The sequence below is a fragment of the Silurus meridionalis genome, chromosome 3 (assembly GCF_014805685.1).
Source record: "Silurus meridionalis isolate SWU-2019-XX chromosome 3, ASM1480568v1, whole genome shotgun sequence".
NCBI classification, from domain to species: Eukaryota; Metazoa; Chordata; class Actinopteri; order Siluriformes; family Siluridae; genus Silurus; species Silurus meridionalis.
Window position 1 is genome coordinate 2,083,452 of NC_060886.1, and position 23,436 is coordinate 2,106,887.

Here is a 23,436-nt window from a genome sequence, read left to right on the forward strand (position 1 = left end):
TTGATGTCCTCCATTCGTTCCTGTCATCTGTTTGTAAGTGAGACATCTGGAGGTATCAGACAATAGTGTCGATGCTTCCTTCTCTCTCTCTCTCTCTCTCTCTGACCCATAAAAAAGGTACACGTTGTGGAAGGAGGTGTTGTGGTTGTTCTCCTCAGCACCGCCGGACTTCTCGTCCTGCATGTCCTCAGTGTCTCCGAGCCCAGCGAGTCGTACAGCCACGTTCTCGCTCACACCAGAGCTCCCCGGTGATCGAATGAAGAAATATTTCATTGCAATTTTCAATCAGCACTTTCTCGCTTTCTCAAAAAACACCATGATGGTGGAAAAGGAAGGAAGGAAACAAAGGAGACAAAGATGGGCAGAAAAAGGGGTGTAAAGTGTCCCACACCAGGCTGAGACATTTTAATGAGAAAACAGAGTTCATTAAATATGACACTCTCACACACACACACACACACACACACACACACACACACACACACACACACACATTAATGGTACCAAATATTTATCTACCATTTGAACCTCATGCTCACATACAAATCATCTATTATTATGACCTTGTGGAACAATCTGGAATTAGCCTTATATAGGAATATATATATATATACTGTATATGAATTACATGACGATTAAAGCTATAAAAGCACACATTTTCCTCACACACAGACTTATAAAAAAGCAAAAAAAGATACAGATGTTCTGCTAAAGAGAATTTGTCATTAAAACCCAAGTTCTCTGTATTTACGAATAGCCACGCCCACAAAATACAACTAAATGGGAACTTGAAGGTGAAAGAGCGCCTCCTATGGTCTCCTACACAGTTAATGGGTGCTATTAGTTTTATTGGCGTTCTGGGTTAATGAAGCTTAAAGAAGCCTCGAGTCTTTTTGTAGAGCACCGATACGTTTGTACTCTTTGATCAGCTCGTCTGGTTTGTGTCAGAATTAGGTGTGTGTTTTACAATGTCTTTCTCTCAATACTCATTCGTGTGTGCGGGACTGACGATTGTAAAATAGAAAAAATACAATGAAAATAAAAAGAACCCATTTTTCCCTTTTAGCAGAAGTGTTACACACACGCGCACGAGCACACGCACAGCTCCAAGGCCACTACAGGTATGCATAGGAGTTAGTGCAGCGGCAGGGTATCTGCATTGCAGCCACGGTGAAGATCTCCATCTCTTTAGGAGCCGAGGTCGAGGAATCCTCCATCTGCAGCCCATCGTCTTGCTCCACAAAGCCAACGGGAGCAAATGGGAGGGTTATGGATCCGTTCCCACCTGTGGTGCTGTTCGCCACCGGTCCGAGCCCGGCGTGCCCGGTGTCCATCGGGTTCTTCCCGCCAGAGCCGTTCATCTCGTTCATCATCATCATTTGAAGGTCCAGATCTGCAGCCCAAACAGAGTGTGGAGGTAAACAACCAGGGTAGGAAATAAGGGTAAGCAACATGGGTAAACAACCAGAGTAAACAATCAGGGTGAACAACCAGAGTGAATAAGCAGGGTAAAGAGCATCGATAAACAACCAAAGTAAACAATAATGGAAAAGGGAAAAGAGACAAATTCTGTAAATTTGATGTTAATGTGTTCCGACTGCTGGAGAGTCAGACATCTAATATATTGAAACAGACAGTCTAATCAATTTGGTTTGTAATCAGACATCGGCTCTCAAAACGTTCACGATCTGCCTCAGACCTACCACTGGTTCTGGCCTTTTTAAGCTGACCGGACTGGATGCAATCGAGCGAGCGCTTTCTACTGGGTGTGCTGTTAAGGAAGCCACGCCTCTGCTCCACAGAGTTACAGGTGGAGGCGGCAAGGAAACGTCCAAACTGCTGCTGGTTGAGGGCGTTGGACAGCAGTTGAGCGCACTCTGGGAAACCCTGGGCACGGGCTAGGTCAGCTCCGGTCAGTCCACTAGCGTTCCTCAAGCTGCACAATGATAAAATTCATGTGTTAGTGCTGATCTACTGTACAGGCGACTCAATCACACACACACACACTCAAACAAACACACACACACATACACATACACACATCCTAGCTGCCTTTTCGTAACATGGAGGTTCAAAAAAAAAAAAAACTTTGAACAAATAAAGAACTGTGACTGCAACAGAAATGTTCACACTGAGCCTGAAACCACGAACAAGTCGAAACTGGGAAAATGTATTAAAAAAAGACGAGAATGGGTGTAATAACAACACCATATGTACCTAAAATATGAGTCTTGTGCCTAGAAGGGTGTGTCGTGTACCTTTAGAGGTTAAATATGAACAAGAAGACCTCCATTCTCCAAATAGGAACGTATGAACTCCAAGATCTGTAAAGGAGGAGGTGGATTGCTGAAGTTCTGATCCAAGGTTCTGTCAGAAATGCTGCATGTGAAGTGGAATTTCTTCTGAAGTCATAAAAGGAGTTCCATCGTTCAAGTCTTCATCTTCCATCCAGCATTTTTATAGTCTTCAGGACATAGTCCAATGTACCATATCTGTAATGTACCGTAATATTAATACAGTGACAAAGATTTTCCTCAAAATTCTACAAAAAAACCCAGGATAATGACATGAACAAAGCTTGTTTGAGATCTTGGCAAATTTATAAAAAAAAATTAAATCATGTACATAAGTATTCACAGTCTTTGCCATGACACTCAATATTGAGCTCAAGTGCATTCTGTCTCCACTGATTTTGTTTTGATGTTTCTACAACTTGATAGAAGTCCACCTGTGGTCAATTCAGTTGATTGGACATGATTTGGACATAAACACACGTCTATAGAAGGTCCCACAGTTTCAGGCATGTAAGAGCACAAACCAAACCATGAAGTCTAAGGAATTGTCTGTAGACCTCCGAGACAGGATTGTATTGAGGCACAGATCTGGGGAAGGAGACAGAAAATTTTCTGCAGCATTTAAGGTCTTAATGAGCACAGTGGCCTCCATCATCCATAAATAGAAGAAGTTTAGAACTACCAGGACTCATCCTAGAGTGTAGCTGCCCGGTCAAACTGAGTGATCAGGTGAGAAGCACCTTAGTCAGGGAGTCGACCAAGAACACGACGGTCACTCTGAAAGAGATCCAGCATTTCTCTGTGGAGAGAAGAACCTTCGAGAAGAACAACCATCTCTTCAGCACTTGATCAATCAGTCCTCTATGGTAGAGTGGCCAGAAGGAAGTAAAAGGCACATGACAGCTCGCCTGGAGTTTGCCAAAAGACACCAGAAGGACTCTCAGAGCATGAGGAACAAAGATTGAACACTTTGGCCTGAATGCCAAGAGTCATGTCAGGAGGAAACCAGGCACCGCTCATCACCTGGCCAATATCATCCCTACAGTGAAGCATGGTGGTGGCAGCATCATACTGTGGGGATGTTTTTCAGCAGCAGGAACTGGGAGACTGGTCAGGATCGAGGGAAAGATGAATGCAGCAATGTACAGAGATGAAAACCTGCTCCAAAGCTCTCTGGACCTCAGACTGGTGGGACGGTTCATCTTCTAACAGGACAACGACCCTCAGCACACAGCCAAGATAACAAACAAGTGGCTACGGGACGACTCTGTGAACGTCCTGAGTGGCCCAGCCAGAGTCCAGACATGAACATGACTGAACATCTCTGGAGAGACCTGAAAAATCACTGTGCACCTACACTTCTCATCTGATGGAGCTTGAGAGGTTCAGCAAAAAAGAATGGGAGAAACTGCCCTAAAACAGCTGTGCCAAGCTTGTAGCATCAAACTCAAAAACATTTGAGGCAGTAATTAATGCCAAAGGAGCTTCAACAAAGTATTGTGCAAAGGCTGTGAAAACTTATGTACATGTGATATTTTCATTTTTAATTTTTTAATAAATTTGATAAGATTTTAAACAAACTCCTTTCATGTTGTCATTATTGGGTGTAAGATATCCTTGATCACTAGTCCTAGATGAGGTTTGTAGAATTTTGGGGAAAATAATGAATTTTATCTATTTTGGAATAAGACTGTAACATATAATGTGGAAAAAGTGAAGCGATGTGAATACTGTGGGTGAGGTGCGGTCTGAAGTGCAGTCAGCGTTTATCCCAAAGGCGTTCAATAGGGTTGGAGCTCTATAACCCATGTAAAGCAGATCTTCATGGATCTGGCTTTGGGCACAGAAGTTTCGGTCTCCTAGTTCAAGCGACAGAAAAATATTCCATGCTACATCCAATTAGATATGAACGCTGTTGGTATCACTTGCTATTGTGGACGTAGGGGCTTCAAAAAGGAACCAAGTAATAAAGAAATAAGATATAGCTGTGTCTTGGCTGAAGTCCTCACAGCTCGGGTTAATAAATAAAAGCATAAGAATATCCATAGATATAAATATAAAGTACTTCAGAAAAATAGTATAATGGACTGAACAAGAGTTGCTGAAGAAGAAGGATAAACTTCAAGGACAATTTCATCTAAAAAAACTAAATGTGTCTGGTGGAAAATGTTCTGGCAGAAACAAGGTACATGTGAAGTGATTACTGATGAGTCTGGTTTTGTGATGTGTCTGGAACAAGGACATGAGAATGAACATGGTTCAGGCTTGTAATTAAAATAAAAACTTTTTTCTGTTGCAGTCCTGGAACAAATGACCACACATGAATGAACAAACTGTACAGTTTCTTCACTTACCCCAACACTCAGTGACTCCAGGGTTTGACCCCACCATTCACCAGTATCCAAAACTGAGCCATAAAAGGTCACGCGTCCATGGTTACGCATCACAGACTTTTCTGCACGCTGAGACTATTCAGCGTAGTTTTTTCTAAACGTTTCTCAGTGAACTAGAGATTATAAATAATTTTTTACTGAAGTTTATTCAATTTAATTTTTTTATCTGAGGAAAAGGACATCGTGAATAATGATATTATTTAATAAAAATGGTCAAAAAGTAAAAAGGTGACATTGAAATTAATTTGTGTTAACACGATTATTTTGACAGCCATTTTGTGTGTGTGTGTATATATATATATATATATATATATATATATATATATATATATATATATATATATATATATAAATATTTATTTATTTATGAGAATATAATTATGAAATATGCAGATACTGAGTTTTATGAATGCAATTTTTTAATGCAAAATTCTTTATTATAATCAATATACAGTGCTTTCAGAAAGTATTCACCCCAATGATTATTTCTCCTTTAGTTGTACTGCAGCTTTATAGTGAGCTATATGATGAGATTTGAGATTGTCTCGAGTTTGTCTCTCTGCTGAGATTTGAGTTGTCTCATCTTTGTCTCTGATGAGATTTCAGTTGTCTCTGGTTTGTCTCTCTGGTGAGATTTCAGTAGTTTCGAGTTTGTCTCTCTTGTGAGATTTTATTTGTCTGGTTTGTCTCTCTGGTGAGATTTCAGTAGTCTCTAGTTTGTCTCTCTGATGAGATTTCAGTTGTCTCTGGTTTGTCTCTCTGGTGAGATTTCAGTAGTCTCGGGTTTGTCTCTCGGTTGAATTTGAGTTGTCTTGGTTGTGTATCTCAGGCGAGATTTGAGTTGTTTTGGTTTGTCTCTCAGGTGAGATTTTTTGAGTTCTTGGGTGAGTCTCTTTGCTTTGTGTCGTCTTCCATTCTTTGGTGCAAATGATCTTTACATCTGTCTCAGCCGCTTATTTCCCAAACTCTTCCTCCTGTTTTATTTGTCCTGTTAGATCATTTATTTAAATAAATGCAGACGTCTGGTCTTGCTTTTAATTTGCACCATCAATGTTTTATGCGATGGTAACATGAGTTCCATTTCCTCCTGCTAAAAAAGCCATTTCAGAACAGGGAGCTACCAACACCATCACCTCCGTGCTTCATCACAGGAACATGTTACCTGGGTGTCAGTTTGGAGTTGGTTTGCACCAAACATGCTATATGGACAAAAGTTTTGAGACACCTGACTTTCCCAGACATATTTGGTCAGCTCTATGAAGATATACTTTGATACTCTGACCTCAATACTACCACCTTTAGGATGAACGTAAACACTGACTGAACCCCAGGCCTCCTCATCTCTACATCATCAGCAACTGACTTTACTAACCCCCTTATAGCTGAATGAAATCTCCCACAAATCTACACAAGCACACGCCCAAATCTAGTGGAACATCTTCCCAGAGGAGGGAAGGTTAAAATAACAGCGAAAGGGGATCAAATGTGGAAGGGGATCTACAAAAATGTATTCACATACCAAACTTATGGTACAACCTTTTGTCCATATTATGTTCTCCAGTGGATGAAGTGGATGTTGTCCACCACAAAATGTTCTCTGAATCAGGATTTTGCTTGCTGCTTTCCGATATCCATGAAGAACAGATGATGATGATGATAAAGTCTGTACTGTACAAGTTCTCAGATTTCAGCCAGTAAGCTCTGTAACCCCTTTTGTTGGACTCTAGTTGCCCTTTTTTGCCTGAGTGCTCATCTAATCGTATTTTTGTCTGCTTTCTGGAAGCATTGTACGTTGGAATCCATTCCAGAATACTATGACTACAGAAATAAAATGCGTATCCAAGATATTTTCCTCTCAAAAATGTACATGAATCAAGTAAATGATTTAAAACAGATTGGCTGTGACATGTCTAACATTTCAACCGTGCGGCTCTTGCGGTTTAAAGGTTGCGTTATTGTTTTATTGTGCGAGACAAACAAAAGTTTCATTGTTGTGACACCAACGTGTCAGGATTTTATCTCCGTGAAGATGGAAAGTGGACGAGAAGAATTTCTGCGAGGAAATTAGCGTTTTAATACACACAATTTTTGGTAATTATTTAAGAATTTAAATAAAGGACATCTGTGAAGCGCAACCACTCAGCGACACTTCAATACATGATAAAAGCCAGATTTTTTTTAAAAAAAAGGAAAGTTTGCTCATTCATGAATTTATTTATCCAAATTTTTTATCCTTGTTTATGTTTTAAAAAATATCCATCTTTCTAAAACCTCATCTCACACATTCATCACCACACACACACACCCACACACACCAGCGCATCATCAGATCACACAAATCTTACAAAAAACATTTGGAATGGAATTAAAAAAAACAAAAACAAAAAAAACCTTAAACATTGTTCACTTGATTAGTCTTTCCCCACTCGATTCCTAACACGTCTGGTGAGAAACAAAATAAAAAACAATCATTCAAAAAAACGAATGCGTCCACAGAGAGATCAAATGGGAGCTTTGAAAGGTGTAGAGTTTCATGAGGTGGGTTTCATTTTAAAAGCAGATTCATAGATGTGAGAAATCCGAGGAAAATATTGTTTTACTAAATTAAATGCATTTGTTTGTTTAAATTGAACATGTGCTGTGCAAGATGAGTCCAACGCCAACCACTCAACTATAAACGCATCAATAAGCATTCATTCCTATTATTATTTATTTATTTATTTCAGCTAATAAAATTTAAAATTATAGTTAAATATTTATTTTTTTTTTAATTAATGAACTTTGAAATCCTGTAGGTGTGAGTATAATACAGAACATTATTTGAAAAATTCAAGGTAATTAATAACAAGTTGCTGTTAATCATAAATCATTCATTAAACAAAAAACAGGCCATATTATTAAGCTGGTTTTATTTTAATTTCAGAATTATTATTATTTATTATTATTAGTTTAGGTAATTTAGTGGTGATTTACTTGTATCAGAAATATAATTAATTTCAACTAATTTTTATTTTTTACTAATAAACAAATATCATTTTTAAAATAAGAAATGTTAAAATAATACACCAAAATAATTCATTATATACCGCTTTAGAATGTATCATTTTTAGATAACGCAGGATATTATCTAAAGAACTTTGAATATTAAAACACAGGTTGTGTTTCGTTTTATAGTATATTTTGTCCATTACATGGAAATATTGACAATTGAAAATTTGTTGAATTCTTTTATCTAATTTGCACATTTTTTGTGAATTTTTTTATGCAAATAAGCATTTAATAACTAAAATCCCAAATAGAATATTTTTGAGCTTGTTGTTTCACAGATTGTATTTCATAGCAAATATATATTTTTTTAACTGATAAAATAATAGAACTAGCTATCAATTATAAATCATGCTATTGTTTTGTCAGTGACATGTTTAATACAATCTTATTAATGTATTGCTTTCCCAAGATACAATACCTGAATGTTTATCATTTCAAGGTGATTTCCTGCAAGCCATTACTTAAGATTATCTATATAAATAAAGCAATTTCCATTTAAATTTCATATATTTACACGGCTAAAACATTTGAAACCAAAATATGCCCTGAATGATTACACATCATTCTGAAAACCACGTCTTGCACACGCAGATGTGTATTTTCTACACACAAACCTGATGAACTGAACACATTTTTCTCAGATTTCCGCCATCTTGAACAGATGCTTGTTCTATTGGATTCATTTGTTTGTAGTTTAAAGCACTTTTTTTTTTCATTTCTGCATGGTTTGAATCTTTGCTTCTGCAACATTAGCAGATAAAAAATATTTACAGAAAAACTAAATTTGTGTTAATGTTAATGTAAATTATTTGACTATAATTTAAAAATATTTTTTAGTGTAATCCATGTAAATATGGTAAATACATTACAACACATCACACTTTTATCTAACATTAGAATAACCACATTATACCACATGGTTATGGATATAAAACAGAGCTTTACATCAAGCCTAATGGGCAATTTAGTACAAAGGAACTACCTAATTCTGATTAACAGGCACAATTTTCTTTTTATTCTATGTTTACAATTAAACTAAACATTTTTGCTGACATTTCTGCCATAAATTCATTAAATATTGAACTTCGTAGCTATTTTTTTTTTAAGTTGTACATTGAGACTCAGTATTTGAGTATCATGATGTCTGTACAACCATTTTTTTACTGCATAATACAAAACAGATATAAACTAATTCGCTAATTTCAATTAAATCTGACGAACCAGTTAATCTATTACAATTATAACATAACATAACATTAGAAGTACAATACATGGATTTTTAAATCTACTGACTTTAAAGGCCTGAATTTTTTAAAGTAAAATATTTGAACTTAAATTTAACTTAAGAATTACTGAATTTAGGTTTACCCTGTCTCTGGAGGAAAAAAATCTGTAACCATTATATATATATATATATATATATATATATATATATATATATATATATATATATATATATATATATATTATAAAAGAAAACTCCTCCAGGGACACGAAAGCAAACCCAGCGTTTATACTTACTATACTATATATATAAAAATAAAAGTATAAAAGCTAGGTTTGCTTCCTTGTCCCTAGAGGAATTTTCTTTTTATAATATATATATATATATATATATATATATATATATATATATATATATATATATATATATATAGATAGATATATATAGATAGATATAGATATAGATATAGATATTAATCTATCTACAAGCCACAGGATATAGATCATCTTGCAGGTTAAGTGGAATGGAGCAGTAATCTTTATTCCTATTTCTGGGAGATACATTGTTTTGTTTGTTTCTAATGCAATATAATGTTACCATGAAAAACAATTATTTTCTATATTTCAGGATTACGAAACCCACCAAGCTGTGTTTATGTTTAATAACAATAAACTTGATTTCTAGAATTGGAATGAAGTTGGATGATGGACGCATTTGTTTTTTTTTTTTTCTTTTTTTTCTTCTTCCGTTCAGAAATATGTCTGCTTCACTATTCGGACAAACTTCCTGCTGTTATCATCTTAGCCCCTAACGCACCTTAGACACTAGCAGCATCTTTAAACCATGCTAGTTTTTTTTATTCAGGAACATGAAAAAGTAAACTGATTAGACCTGTTCTACACATTAAAAACGTCCTATGGTTAGTTTACAGAAAGAAAAAAACACAGGAAAAAAATCAAAATAAAAACACAGCTTTCGATTTAAGGGCATAACTTTAGCAAAACATGCAGGTCTAAGAAACAAACTACAAGCTACATTCAAAAAAAGGCTTTTCTTTCGAAACTTTTACAAAGTCTATGTGCAAAAAACGTCCTATCAGTAAAACCAATCACCGCAAGAAATACCTCAACAGTTTGCCAGTGTAGATACTGAAGGGAGCGATAGTGAGAACACTCCTAATGCCACAACAGTGCAGTTTCGTTGAGGGAACTCGGAGTGAGTCAGCAGTGTCTATTTGGAATGCTCTCCCCCTTTTCTAGGATTACTTAAAAAAGTCAAGTCAATTCGAATTCAATGGCTGGAAAAACATTGAGACGTGTAAATTTTCTCTAAACTTTTTTTTTTTTTTTTTTTCATGGCAACAGTTAACAATATGAACTTTGTTCAATCTGCAGGGTTTGACTTGTCACTGTGTTACTTTCCTAAGGATAGAAGTGACAAGATTAACAAAACAACATTTTTTTTTCTTATCATTTTTTTAAACCATTGAATCAAGAAAAATAACTCTGCAGATGACATTTTTTTTTCTTTTTAAACAAATGAAAACAAAAATTATGATAAATAAAAATATATATAAAAAAAATTAAAGAAGACAGGATAAATTAGCGTTAAGGCAAACGTACAGTTCTGAGTTTCTTCTTTACCCCCTAATGCTTTTACTAAGAAAGCATTTCTAAATTGTATTACATGGAGGAATAAGGGCTCATAAAAAAGAAACAAAATAATTATTTTAGCATATTTGTATTTATGTTTACTAAAAAACAATTGTTCGTTTATACAGTACACTGCGTTAATTTGAAAAATTAGACTTTAGTATAACTAACACATGTTGAAGTATCTACTACTTTAAACATTTAAAATTGCACTTTTTTTTTTTTTTTTGAGTGTTCAAATTTAGACACAACATTTAGGAATCGATGATATAAAACTGTATGGAAAGAATTGTGCAATAACTAAAACCAGGATGAGGATCTCCAAGAACTGGAGGAGCCTGAAAGAGAGAAAGCTGGACTGGTGATAAAAAACTTTTTTATTTTTACATGTATTTTTCAAAAAGGAAAACTTTAATTCTTCTTTTCCTGCACAGCAATGTTGTGCCCAGACCAGAAAAAGGACATGTCTGACTCTGACCTGGAAAGGATGAGTTTCTAAAACACTGCTGATAAACTCTTCTTTAAAGAATGTGAAGAAGAACAGAAATCAAGGTCATTCTGTAAATTCCAAGTAGTAATAAGTATGAGAGTAAATAAGTTTACCTGTGGAATAGCCGGCGTTAGAATGTTTCCCTTAATGAATTCAACTAAGATAAGTCTGATCCAGAAAGGAATATAAAGAAAAACCGATGGCCGCTTTCAACATTACTTTACAGTGAGATATATTTATTTATCATAAAAATTCCTTTATGATTGTCTCTGTAGAGGGACAAATTTTCCAGTTGTGATATGGATGTAATGTAGGTGGAGAACAGTTAGCCTCAAAGTTGAATATTAAAATCTAATGTAATATAATTAAAGATTTATCACAAGAAACAAACCCAAACGTATCTGTTCTTTGGGACCTTTTCATGAAGAGTTCATGTCTTCACCTCTTTAGAGGCTCAGCTTCTCTACAGGTTCATGAAGCAAGTTAAAAACTTTTAAATATTTAAAAATAAAAAAATGTTATATTAAATATCTATCTATATACAGTGGAACCCGGTTATGTCGATGTCCTAGGGGGTCGCCAAAAAGCATCGAGGTAACTGATGATCAAGATAAACGAAAATCAAAATGGCGGCAAAATATTAACGTGCTTGAAATTTCTTTATGTACATGATGTGCGTTAATAATTGAGAATGTACATGCACGTGTTTTTGAAGGGTTTTTTACACAACAGCGTTGCCGCGATTTGTTTGATGAAGGCATGCTATAAAAATACATACAGTACATGTTTATCTGTCAGGAATCCACCTGCCACGCCCCTTCGGCCCCCTTCAGCGTGTCAGGTGTTTTCTCTGCCGCTTTCTCTGAAGCTCTCGGCTTCAATCGCGCACATATGGTGCTCGTTTATCATCATCACCAGCTCCTATTTAAACTTCCACACTCTCACTGACCGTTATTGTTGGTATATGTTGATTCACGGTGGTTGTTGTTGTCGCTCATGTGAATCCCGGTATGTGCCTTCCCACCGGCACTCTCTCAACGGCTGCTCTTTTCTTCCCAAAGCGCATCGTGGATTCCCCCTGATCCTGCTTCATTCTATGCTTTTGCTGCTCATCCCACGTTCCGCACCGCCAATCGCGGCTTTCGCCTCCCGTTCATCGCATAACATTTAACAACAAAAGGCATATGTGCACTAACTAACAGCAGAGATTCACCAGTATACAATACAACACCTGTAGCAGCTGTAAGCCTTGATTTTTCCGCCACTTCCGCGACTTCTTCTGCGGCTGCACCGAGATAACCGTTAAATGGCAAATTTTTTCCCCCTTGTCTCGAGATATCAGGGTTCAGCGACATAAAAGAATCGACATAACCGATAAAAAATGCTAAGACAAAGCGAGAATTTGGCTGTTCCACTTCAAAAACGTCAACTTAATAGGGTTGTCGAGGTAACCGAGGGCGAGATAACCGGGTTCCACTGTATATACAGACTACTGTGCATGTGTTTAGCTGTAAAGTGAGAATGCTTTAAAAAATGTGTTAATATATTTTTTTTATTAATTACCAAAATGGAAAGTGAATGAAATACAATTTTATAAAAAAAAAAAAAGATTACATTAAAATACATTAAATAAAAAATATATCTAAATTAAATTAATAATTTGTCTTTTGCACAAACGTTTGTAGGATCAGAGTCAGATGGATGTTAAAAAAATGATACCAAGCAGATTCTGATGATCGTCAATTTCATATGAAACAGGTGTGTAGGAGGGTTAAATGTTGAGTGAAGAACTGCTACCAAGGTGAGGTTGTGGGAGACCTTTTCCTGTCACATGTCATTCGCCAAGGAAAGACTCAGCACTGCAACAAGACATGGTAGGCTTACTGCATCAGCAAGACTGAGGTTTCAAGATGTTCAGTTTAAAATATTTTGAGGAAGTACAAAGAAATGTTCAATGTTGAGGATCGCAGATGCAGTGGCTGGCCAAGGAAACTCAAAGTAGCAGAAACACACTGTAGAAACCAGTGGGATGCAGATAAACCCATTTAGTGTCTGGAGATATCTGGCCAAAAGTGGTTTTCATTTAAGAATTGTGGCCAAAAAGCCACATCGCCGACATGCAAACAAGGGATAAACAACTCAAAGATGCATGAATACACAGGAACCGGGGTGCAGCAGGTGCTCCAGACTGATAAGTCAAAATAAGCAATATCTGGCTGTAGCAAAGTTATTTGAGGCAAGTTGTTTGCTGAAGGGCTGGAGAGTGGTGCAATGATGATGTTCTGCAGGCAACAGTGAAGCATGGTGGCGGTTCCTTGCAAGTTCGGAACAACCTACCTGCCGAGTTCCATCAAAAACTGCGTGCAAGTGTACCTAGAAGAACTGATGCTGTTTTGCACTCCCAGGGTGATCACACCAAATACTGATTTAATTTAGATTTCTTTTTATTGAATTTCTATTTTGTTGATTGCTAATATTTTTTAATTAATAATCTTTTGCACGGTACCGTATATAATCTATATATAAATATCTATATTGTTTGTTATTTTTACATAATCTCTTTTAAGTTTTTAAAGGATTGCACTATAAAGTTAATGTTTAGCATTTATATTTTTATTTTAATATTCTCTCACTTTTGTCTATTCATATAAAACAATTTCATCATTTGATTTTTTTTCTTTTTTTTATTTCAAATTCACAAAAACAACAAATCGATCAAATTTGATGCAGTATGCATTTATGGAGGTTTGGGAAAAAAAAGGAAAAAAAATTAATAGAAATATCTGGATATTCATTTATTGGTATGTGTAGTTAAGACAAGCATGGTTTTAAGTTTAAGTAAAGAAATTCAGTCTTGTCAAATTTTGTATTGATATTTTGTCTCACATTTATGTTCCTATATCAATGTTTACTTATTATTTGTCTTATGCTATGATATTTCCTATTTTAGAATTTACTGGTTTGAAAATAATTGCTGTAAATTAGATTGAGCCTATTAAATCTCTACAAATAAAATATGTACATTTATATATTTTTTAATAATGTAAACAAAAAGAGCCCTTTTTTCCTCCAGTTCCTACCTGGTTTTGTACATTTCTTCTAGACCTAAAGTAGTATCTGAATTTGGGTGCTTATGAAGTTCTAAGCCTGTCACAGGAAAATATACTTACAACATTCTTCAGTTCTGCCTTAACCTGCAGCAACCCTACTAGCACTACTAAAATATACAGCAATTACAAACACAAATCTGAACACATCCTGTCTGAGAGACAGCAGAGTGCACATTTCTTCATGGCCTCAACAGCACAATGAATATTTAGAATACAGATATAGCAGTGAACTTTTTAGTGGACAGTGAGTCTGAATGCCAGGTTGTTCGATACACAATGGCCGTTTTAGCAGCATGCCATTAATATTAAAAGTAGAATTAGGCAAATTTTCTTTATGTTGTGGAACATTTTCAATGAAAGAAAGGAAGAAATATTGTATAGTTATTGGTATATTAGTTGAGTTTATTTCAATCCAATATTGAGGCCTACAATATTGTGCCATATTCCACACTTTAACCTCTGATTGAGAGTACTTGAGTATTGCGAAGCAGAAATAAGAATAATAAGCTTATTAATAGAATTAATATAAATCCAGATAAAATCTTGAGTTACAGAACAAATGTTCATGCATTTTACTTATACTTATCTCCAACACATTTACAGAAAACTCAGGAATTTCATTTCAAATAAATAGAAATGACCAACTTTTGGCGTTCAGAGTCAAAGTCAGCATAAGATTTGCTTTGTGTTTAGTTTACTGAGCAGATGTAAGAATTTTGAACACTGTTATATCAGGACCAAGTGTTTATTTTCACATATATGCTGCTTCACAGATGACATCACAAAAATCAATGATATTAAACAATAAACAAAGTACAATGAAAAAGTATTTGCTTTTCTCAATTGTTCATAATATGAATTTTCACTTCTGAAAAAATAACGAGGTGAAATGTTTTTTTTTAGTGAATTAAAAACAATAGTTAATGTTGCATTTTACAAAATCCCAAATGAGACCACTTTTGAAAAACTGTATTTTAAGTAACAAAAACAGTTTTAAAGATCTCAACCATACTATGGGACCATGGACCAAGGTTTCACATCTAGGTAAAAAAAATAAAAAAATTAATATCAATACAAAAAAAAAATATGATACACACTAAATCTGTATAATTTACATTATATTTTTATTCTGTACACATATTTTTTAATGTAAGAAATTGGGATTTTTTTTTTGTGTGTGTGTGTTTTATGTGCATTGTTTTGACATTTATTTATTAATCATTTGATCTTACATTGTAAATCTAAAAAAAGATTTTGTACAATGCCCTGAGTAATAACTCAAAAGAATATAATAAACATGCAGATAGACAATATTATGTACACTATACACTTGTATACATCAAGTTTTTGTGTAGATTTCCTAATTTCTTTTTAAGTTAAATACTTAAGATTAGTTGTATATATTCATGTTAGTCTATGAAACTATATACTGTTTCTGTCATAAATAGTAAATATAAAAATCTACCTCATTGTAGATTGTGTAGATATTTAGTTTTTACCTATATCTACCTAATAATTATTGCCAATTCATTCTAAATTTATGTAAAAGATTTTGTGTATTTTAGTTCCAATTTTTTATTATGCATTTTTCTATTGTTAATAATGTAAGTGCTAAATATATTGTGTCTCATTTTTTTTGGGTTAATTTAAGAAATGTTGAATTGTGTATGTCTTTTATTGTTTAAACTTGTGTGTATTAGCCATTATTTGTATAAAATCAAAGCAGAATGTTCAGAGTGATATTTCATATTCAGTTGAATTATGTGGTGCTAAGAAATTTAACAGAGCCTATATTATAGTGAATTAATTAGGACAAATGTACAAGTTAAAGTGAAGAAATTCTTTTATAAAAGACTTTATAACAACCAATTGGCATAAACACTTCTGTGAAGTAGCATATCTGGGAAAAATCCAACAGTATTACAGAGATGTATAAGCAGTCTTTTTTGGGTCATTTCTGATTGTGAAGAGATACAAAACAGTGACAAATCTCGAGCTACATATAATTCACTAAAATGTCAACAGTAAACATGTGTGTCTGTAATGCATCAGTGTCAGGCATCACATAATGGATGCCTTGCTGACACACACTATTGGATTGTAATAATCTGGTTGATCAGGTGATCAGGTTCTGCAGGATGTTTTCTCGTTCATATGCTCAATTATGAAAAATTATAAGGCACAATACTTCCTAAAGTGTCTTTACTTCCTCATTCAGAGTTCATAAGTAGGAGAAAATGTTGACACTTAAAGATTGTAGTATTTAACTAAAACTTTAAATGGCAAACTTTTAAAAAAAAACAAGGAATTCCGCAGTAATTAATACATTAAAATAATAATGAACTAATAAATACATAATTAAGACAATATAAGTAATAAAAAATGTATTATTATGAATCTATTGTTATGTTAATTTATGAATTGAATGCTGAATTCATCTTGATCCATCATTATTAATTAACTTTTTACTAATTTAAATAATTATTTAATTAATAAGCATAAAAAAAAACATTACTTTGTGTAAACCGCTCAAGCGTGCGCCACCTATTTTGCATCTCTCGACAATGTAAATTACTTTATGGAACGCCAATAACACAGTGAAATTCATGAAACCATAAATAAATGTGCACTTCATTCTGCAGGTCTTCATCATCACCAAAAACCACCATACTTACCAAAATAAAAAAAATAAATATATAAATTGCAAACAAAAAAGAAAACAAATGAAGCATTTCCTCAGCGCAGTATAACATTAGAACATTATAACAAACAATATTAAAACAATCACATTTTCCAATTGAGATCAACAGTTAGCCAATGTCACAATGGGGGCAAAAAAACCCCACAAACTTTCATCTGGACAAAGATTCAAGAAGGACTCTCATCAAAAATGCATTTAACATGATGAAGGATTAAAGTAAATAAATATAAAAGCTAACAGTTAAATATAAATATATGACAAGTGTCTGGGAGTAAAAAAAATTGACAATATTATAAATATATTTTATGTAAATGTGTTCTGAGAATTATGTATATTAATTGATCGCTGATAGTTATTACAAGTACTGTATTTTCCGGACTATAAGCCGCTACTTTTTTCCCACGCTTTGAACCCCATGGCTTAAACAATGAAGCGGCTAATTTATGGATTTTTCCTGGGTTTTTCCCGGTTTCACAAACTTCAAGCCAATAAACTGAGCCCCATAACATTAGACCAATGAAATTGCAGAACGGGTTCAGGTGAACCAATGAAACTCTTTATATTAAATCAGATGCGCTCCCACTGAATCGGGCCGCACCACATCATAAATATGGATGATGTTCCTCTGACGCTTGACCTGCCGCTCACTCGGACTGTCTACAGGAAATGAGAATCATTCGTCACGCTGAAAACAACCGGGCATGAAAACACACTTCACCTGTGTTCTGAGCTGCACGGCATCGGGAGAAAAGATTCACCGATGGTGATTTTTAAACGCACGACGATGCCAAAAGATAAAGAGAGAAATAGTTGTGAAAGGAAGGAGGAAGACAGTGAACAATGACTTTCTTAGTAGGCTACTGTTTAGATACAAGCCGTGTAACAGACACTGTCTTTCATTAAAGCCTGTGTAAAGTTCATTAGATTCAGTGTAAACAGCGTATTTATGTTCAAAATAAACATCTTTGTCAAATTCAGTGGGTGCGGCTTATATATGGGTGCGTTTAATAGTCCGGAAATTACGGTACTCCTTCTAATATTAATAATAATAAATCATAACATTTATTTATCAATTAATTATAAAGTTGTGTGTTTTTGTTTTACCATATTATATTTAACATACATACACTGAATGTTTATTGTAACAATAATGCAGAACCTGTAATGTATGTGTTTACTTTAATAATGATGCAAAAGAGATATTTATTCATTTATACAAAGTATTTACTATAAGAATTATGTATTTAAACTATAAATAGTTCGTGAGTGTTATGCAAATTAAGTATTTAATATTCGCATGTTTAAACAGGCGTATATTAAAGACTTGTGCTTACACATGTATATTATATAAAACAGGTAGATACGCAGATATACAATACCTATATAATATATACACTAGATATATTTGACCTGTATAACAGCTATTTATTGTGAAGAATAAAAAACTTATAGAAACTATTATAAAATGAATAACTATAGTCTTAAACTCTTGTTTAATTAACAGGAGTAATCTCAGATTTATACAGAAAATGCTTATTTTTACATTTAGGCTAGGCTTCATTGCTGAAACTTTCTGTGCTGATTTAATAAATGTGATATATGTGCACATTGATAGCATAAATACTTTGACTAGGACTTTACACAGAACTGTATATAAATTAAATATGTTGTTTTAATATAAATAAAAATGTACATAATCCAGTTATTTTTCTTATAACGTATAATAGCTGAATGAAAAGGCTTTTATTCAGGTGATGAGAAACACGAGGGTCCTCACTGTCTGCTGTGAGTTTAGTGTGTTGAACGTGAAGGCTGGCGTGTTTTTGATGAGAGTCCTGAGTGAAAAGTAAGTGCCAGTGGAGTGTTTTCAGGAATGCTGAGGGCAGCGTAAAAAAAAATAAAAAATAAATAAAGAAAACAAACAAAAAGAAAGAAAGAAAGATGAAGTGTGGAGCAAGTTTGAGTTTACACTTACTCAGCTTTCGCCCCCTGGATCAGGAGAGCGTTAATGCAATCGACACTACCCGCTCGAGCGGCCTTGTGAACGGGGGTTTCTCCAACGTAGTCCTGAGGACAACAAGATGAGAGAGAGAGAGAGAGAGAGAGAGAGAGAGAGCATTGACCTCTGATATTTAACAGATGAAACCATAGCAGAGGTCATGTCCCAATGCTACTGTTTATTCAGTGCTATAAAAAGCCAGATGAAGAAAGGTTTTCCTGCCCTTTCACTGAGAGATGAGTGTATATATAGAAAAAATTCATGTAGGTCAGCTTGATATCCATCAGCTAAATGGCAGAAAACAAGAAGAGAAAAAAGCCTTGTAGTTCATTTAACACACTCCTGTCCTGTGTTTGGGGATTGAGGGACTTGGACCCTAAAATTTGGATTTTCCAGAAATAGAGAAAGAGAATGTGAAAATGGGTTTGTGGGTCTGATCAGGGGGAAGTGGTAGCTCAGTGGTTTAGATATTGGTCTTCCTATCGAAAACTCCTAAGTTTAAATGTCAATCTGCTCCACCATACGGATATTTGCCTTATACCTCATTCTCTGGCTCGCCTTTTTGTACATTACCGTATAATTAGCACATAAGATCTGTATAGTCACCTGATGATAACAGATCTACAATATGTAGCTGATTGCTCTGTGCAATGCCTCTGAATATGTGCTCAACATGTTTCACATTTGCACTGAGCTTCTCACCACACTTTACCTCTTAACTGCTCTTTAAAATAAAATGTATCTCAGTATTTGAATCATGGTTTGCTTTAATTTCGGTACGGTCCAGGGAAAAAATGCAAAACATTAAATTGCTTGTCCTGTTTTTATTAACCTGGTTTATTATTTAACATTTGTGAACATTAACATTTTATTTTTTAAACGATTAAAAAGAAAATGCCTCCTCGGATAAATAATCTACAAAATAATATTTTATAAAAAAATAAATAAATAAATAAAAAATTATTAATGCAATGCATTTTTATTATATTGATTAAATTAAGGAATTGATTAAATTGGCACAAATTAAATTGATTAAATAACAAATAAATAAATGTAAATATTTAATCAAATATTTGACTTTTGTTAGACCCTATTTGAATGACCCATCTGGGTAATACAGATGTGTATATACGTGTGTGTGTGTGTGTGTGTGTGTGTGTATTCCATTAAAAACAATGGACATAAAACTCGAAAGAATCCATTGCGTAAAATAAGTTTGCTTTGACTCATCGACTCGGGCGTGGCTTTTACACGTGACCCACCTGCCTGTCGAGTTCAGCGCCGGCCCGCAGGAGCCACATTAGACACTGCGAGTGCCCGCCGAACGCCGCGATGTGAGCCGGGGTCTGCGCGAAACGTGACGTCGAGGAGTTCACGTCACAACCCGCCTCCACCAGCTGCACTGCACACTCCAGCTGTGCGAAATCAGACACGTGATTCATTAAAAGCATGGCATGAGAGAAGCAAGTAAAAAAACTGTTTAGTACAAGTGATACGAGTTCAAAACAAACCATGCAGGAAGTCTGATTTGTGATGTGTGAAATATTTTACACACAATGTTGCACACCTACGCCCAATGTGTGTTTGTGTAAAGTCAACATTACTACTCGACTGCCAGGGTGTATGTTTATTGCAAACTCTCTTAAAAAAAAAAAAAAAAACAAAAGGTGTTTCTATAAAGCTCCAAATTTTACTAATTAACAAAAACACGCATAAATTACATAATTACATATGGTAACTGAGGATTTAAACACAGTAACTGTTACCATCCAGAGGTCATTGATCATTTCTCTAAAACGTCCTGAAGTGTTTTCAAAAGAAAGCTAAATCTTTGGGGAAACAAAAACAAAAAATACACGCTTACATTCCAGGATCGACCCTGTTTTAGTTAGTATGCAAATTTATGCACACTTATGTAGATGCGCCATTTGCATACATTTGCACAGACGGACATTTTACGTTCGAAAATAGGATTTGTTTGTTTGTTTGTTTGTATTGAACTCTTTGTTTTCCCAGAAATAAAAGCATATATATAGTATTCGTTTTTCATTTCACACCTAAAAAATATGGTACCAGTCAAAAGTTTGCCGTCCCCTTCAGTGTTTTATTTTTATTAGTATTATTTTAAACACTGTATTTTAATACTGAAGACATTCAAACTATGAAAGAACAGGTATGAAATTATGTAGTAAACTAGAACGTGTTTAACACCCCATAATATCTTTTATATTTAAGATTATCCAAAGTAGTTACGTTAAGCTTTGATGCCAGCTTGGCAAACTCGTAGCATTCTTTAATCAGATTCACAAGGTAGACACCTGGAAGTGTATAAAATTCACAGGTGTGTCACGGAGGAATCAGTGGCCTTCTCAATGTGCTTTAGACCATCAGTTGTCCTGTGCAGAGGAAAGGGTGAGTACAGAGTCAATAGCCCTATTAGTGCTACTACAACTACTGTACAAGTCTATATTATGGTAAAAACATTGTTACATAAAGAGAAAAGATCCATCATTACTTTAAAAATGAAGGTCTGTCAATCTGAAAAATCTCTAGAAATTTAAACGTATCCCTAAATACATCTCCAAAACCATTTAATGCTACGATAAAACAGGATCCCAGAAGGACTGTCCCAGAAAAGAAACACCAAGAGCTACCTCTGCTGCAGAAGATATGTTTATCACAATTACCAGCCTCAGAAACCACTGATTTCCATAAATGCTTTTCTGAGATCAAGTGGCAGACATATTTCAACATCCAGTGTTCAGAGGAAAATGTGTGAATCAGGCCTTCACTGTCAAATAACAGCAAAGAAACCAGAGCAACAACAACAAACAGAAGAGACTTGCTTAGACTTGCTTAGAGACTTGCACTCAGATCAGTGGGAAAGTGTCCTTTGTTCTGACAAGTCCAAATAACCATCATGTCTCCGTCTGATGTAGGATGAACGCATGCTTCCTGAATGTGTGGTTCCCACTGTGAAGCATGGAGGAGGAGGTGTGATGGCTTTGCTGGTACACTGTTGATGATTAAGTCAACATTGAGGGTGCACTTAACCAGCATGGCTTTTGCAGAGACATGCCATCCTATCTGGTTTACACTTTGAAGGACCATTGTTTGTTTTCCAACGGGACAATAACCCCAAACACAGCTCTAGGTTAAAAGATCATTGTTCAAAAAGGAGAGTAATGGAGTGCGGAAACAAATGATCTGGTCTACATAATCACCCAATCTAAATCCAAATGAGAGATTAATTGGACCAGAGAGTGAAGGAGAAGCAGCAAACAAGCACTCAAAACCTCTGGGAACTCCTCAAGAGTGTTGGAAAACCATTCCAGGAGGCTGACTGAGAGAATGCAAAGTTGTCATTAAAGCAGTTTGTTGAATTGAGAAAAACTCGAACATATAAACTCTATTTTGAGTTATTTAGCACATTTCTGTGGTGTTCATTCATCACTCATCATCTTCAGCCTTAACTACAATGTTATAATATAGATGGAAGGGTTTGAAAGGGTTAATCTTTCTGAATTACAAATAAAAAGCGTTTCTATTGGATTTTAGGTTAAATTTATAAACGTGGATCCTCTTAAAGTTTGGGAAAATCCGTCATTAGGAATTGAATCCAGCTGTAATCACATCTGTAGCTTGGGAACCGTTGGCGCTTAGCAAATCATGCTAACGGTCCTCGGCCTTCTACAGCTGTGTGTGTGTGTGTGTGTGTGTGTGTGTGTGTACCCTGCCGAAGTAGGCGGCCCAGTGTATGGGTGTCCAGCCGTAGAAGGAGTCCTCGGTGAGCAGCTCTGCCCGGGGCGCGCCGCCGTGTAGCAACGCGCCGAGCGCGTGCACGTCGCCGTCACGGCACGCGCGGTGCAGCGGGAAGCGCGCGCTCAGCACCTCCTCGCTGGAAAAACCGCACTCTCCCGGCGCCAACATCCCTCTGTCTCCCTCACGCGCACACACACACACACACACACACACACGCGCACACACACACACACACACACACACACACACACACTCACACACACACAGACACACTCACACACACACACTTACACACACCGAGAACGATCTCTACCAACGACCCACACACACCGGAACCCGGGATTAAAATGATAATAAATCCGTAGAGATGCGCGCGAGATCTGCACTCAGACCCGGAACTTCAGCAGGAACCAGAGGCGAGCAGCAGGACCAGGGGTTCCAGTAAAACCAGAACCGGATCACGACCGGAGTTGGAGAGTCACGGAGAAAACATAAACCTGGACTGGATTATCTCAATGAGTCACGTGTCACAACTAAACACAAGCACGTGTGTATCAGTGACAGGCCGTGCATTTCACCTCTAGACCTTCAATGATGTTCTACCTGAATCAGTCCAGTTTTTAACACCATCATTATGACGTCACGACTACAGACACCATCAGTATTATGCAGTAGAACAGAGCGCTGCATCACACACAGGATCTCATACAGTGAGAACTTCATCACTGAAGCAAGAAACACAATAAACACAATTCAACACTT

The 23,436-nt window shown here is 35.6% G+C and overlaps 1 protein-coding gene across 1 annotated transcript; it reads right to left on the minus strand.

Annotated features, from left to right (window-relative positions):
- Nucleotides 1-369: 369 nt before the first annotated feature.
- On the minus strand, nt 370-22,918 carry LOC124383204 (ankyrin repeat domain-containing protein 10-like). Its single transcript, XM_046845662.1, has 5 exons — nt 22,645-22,918; nt 20,175-20,327; nt 18,889-18,980; nt 1,704-1,936; nt 370-1,393 (listed from the first exon to the last, which is right to left on the minus strand). Exons 1-5 carry the CDS (start codon nt 22,840-22,842, stop codon nt 1,116-1,118), a joined length of 954 nt encoding a protein of 317 aa, XP_046701618.1. The 5' UTR covers nt 22,843-22,918; the 3' UTR covers nt 370-1,115.
- Between the last annotated feature and the right edge of the window lie 518 nt (nt 22,919-23,436).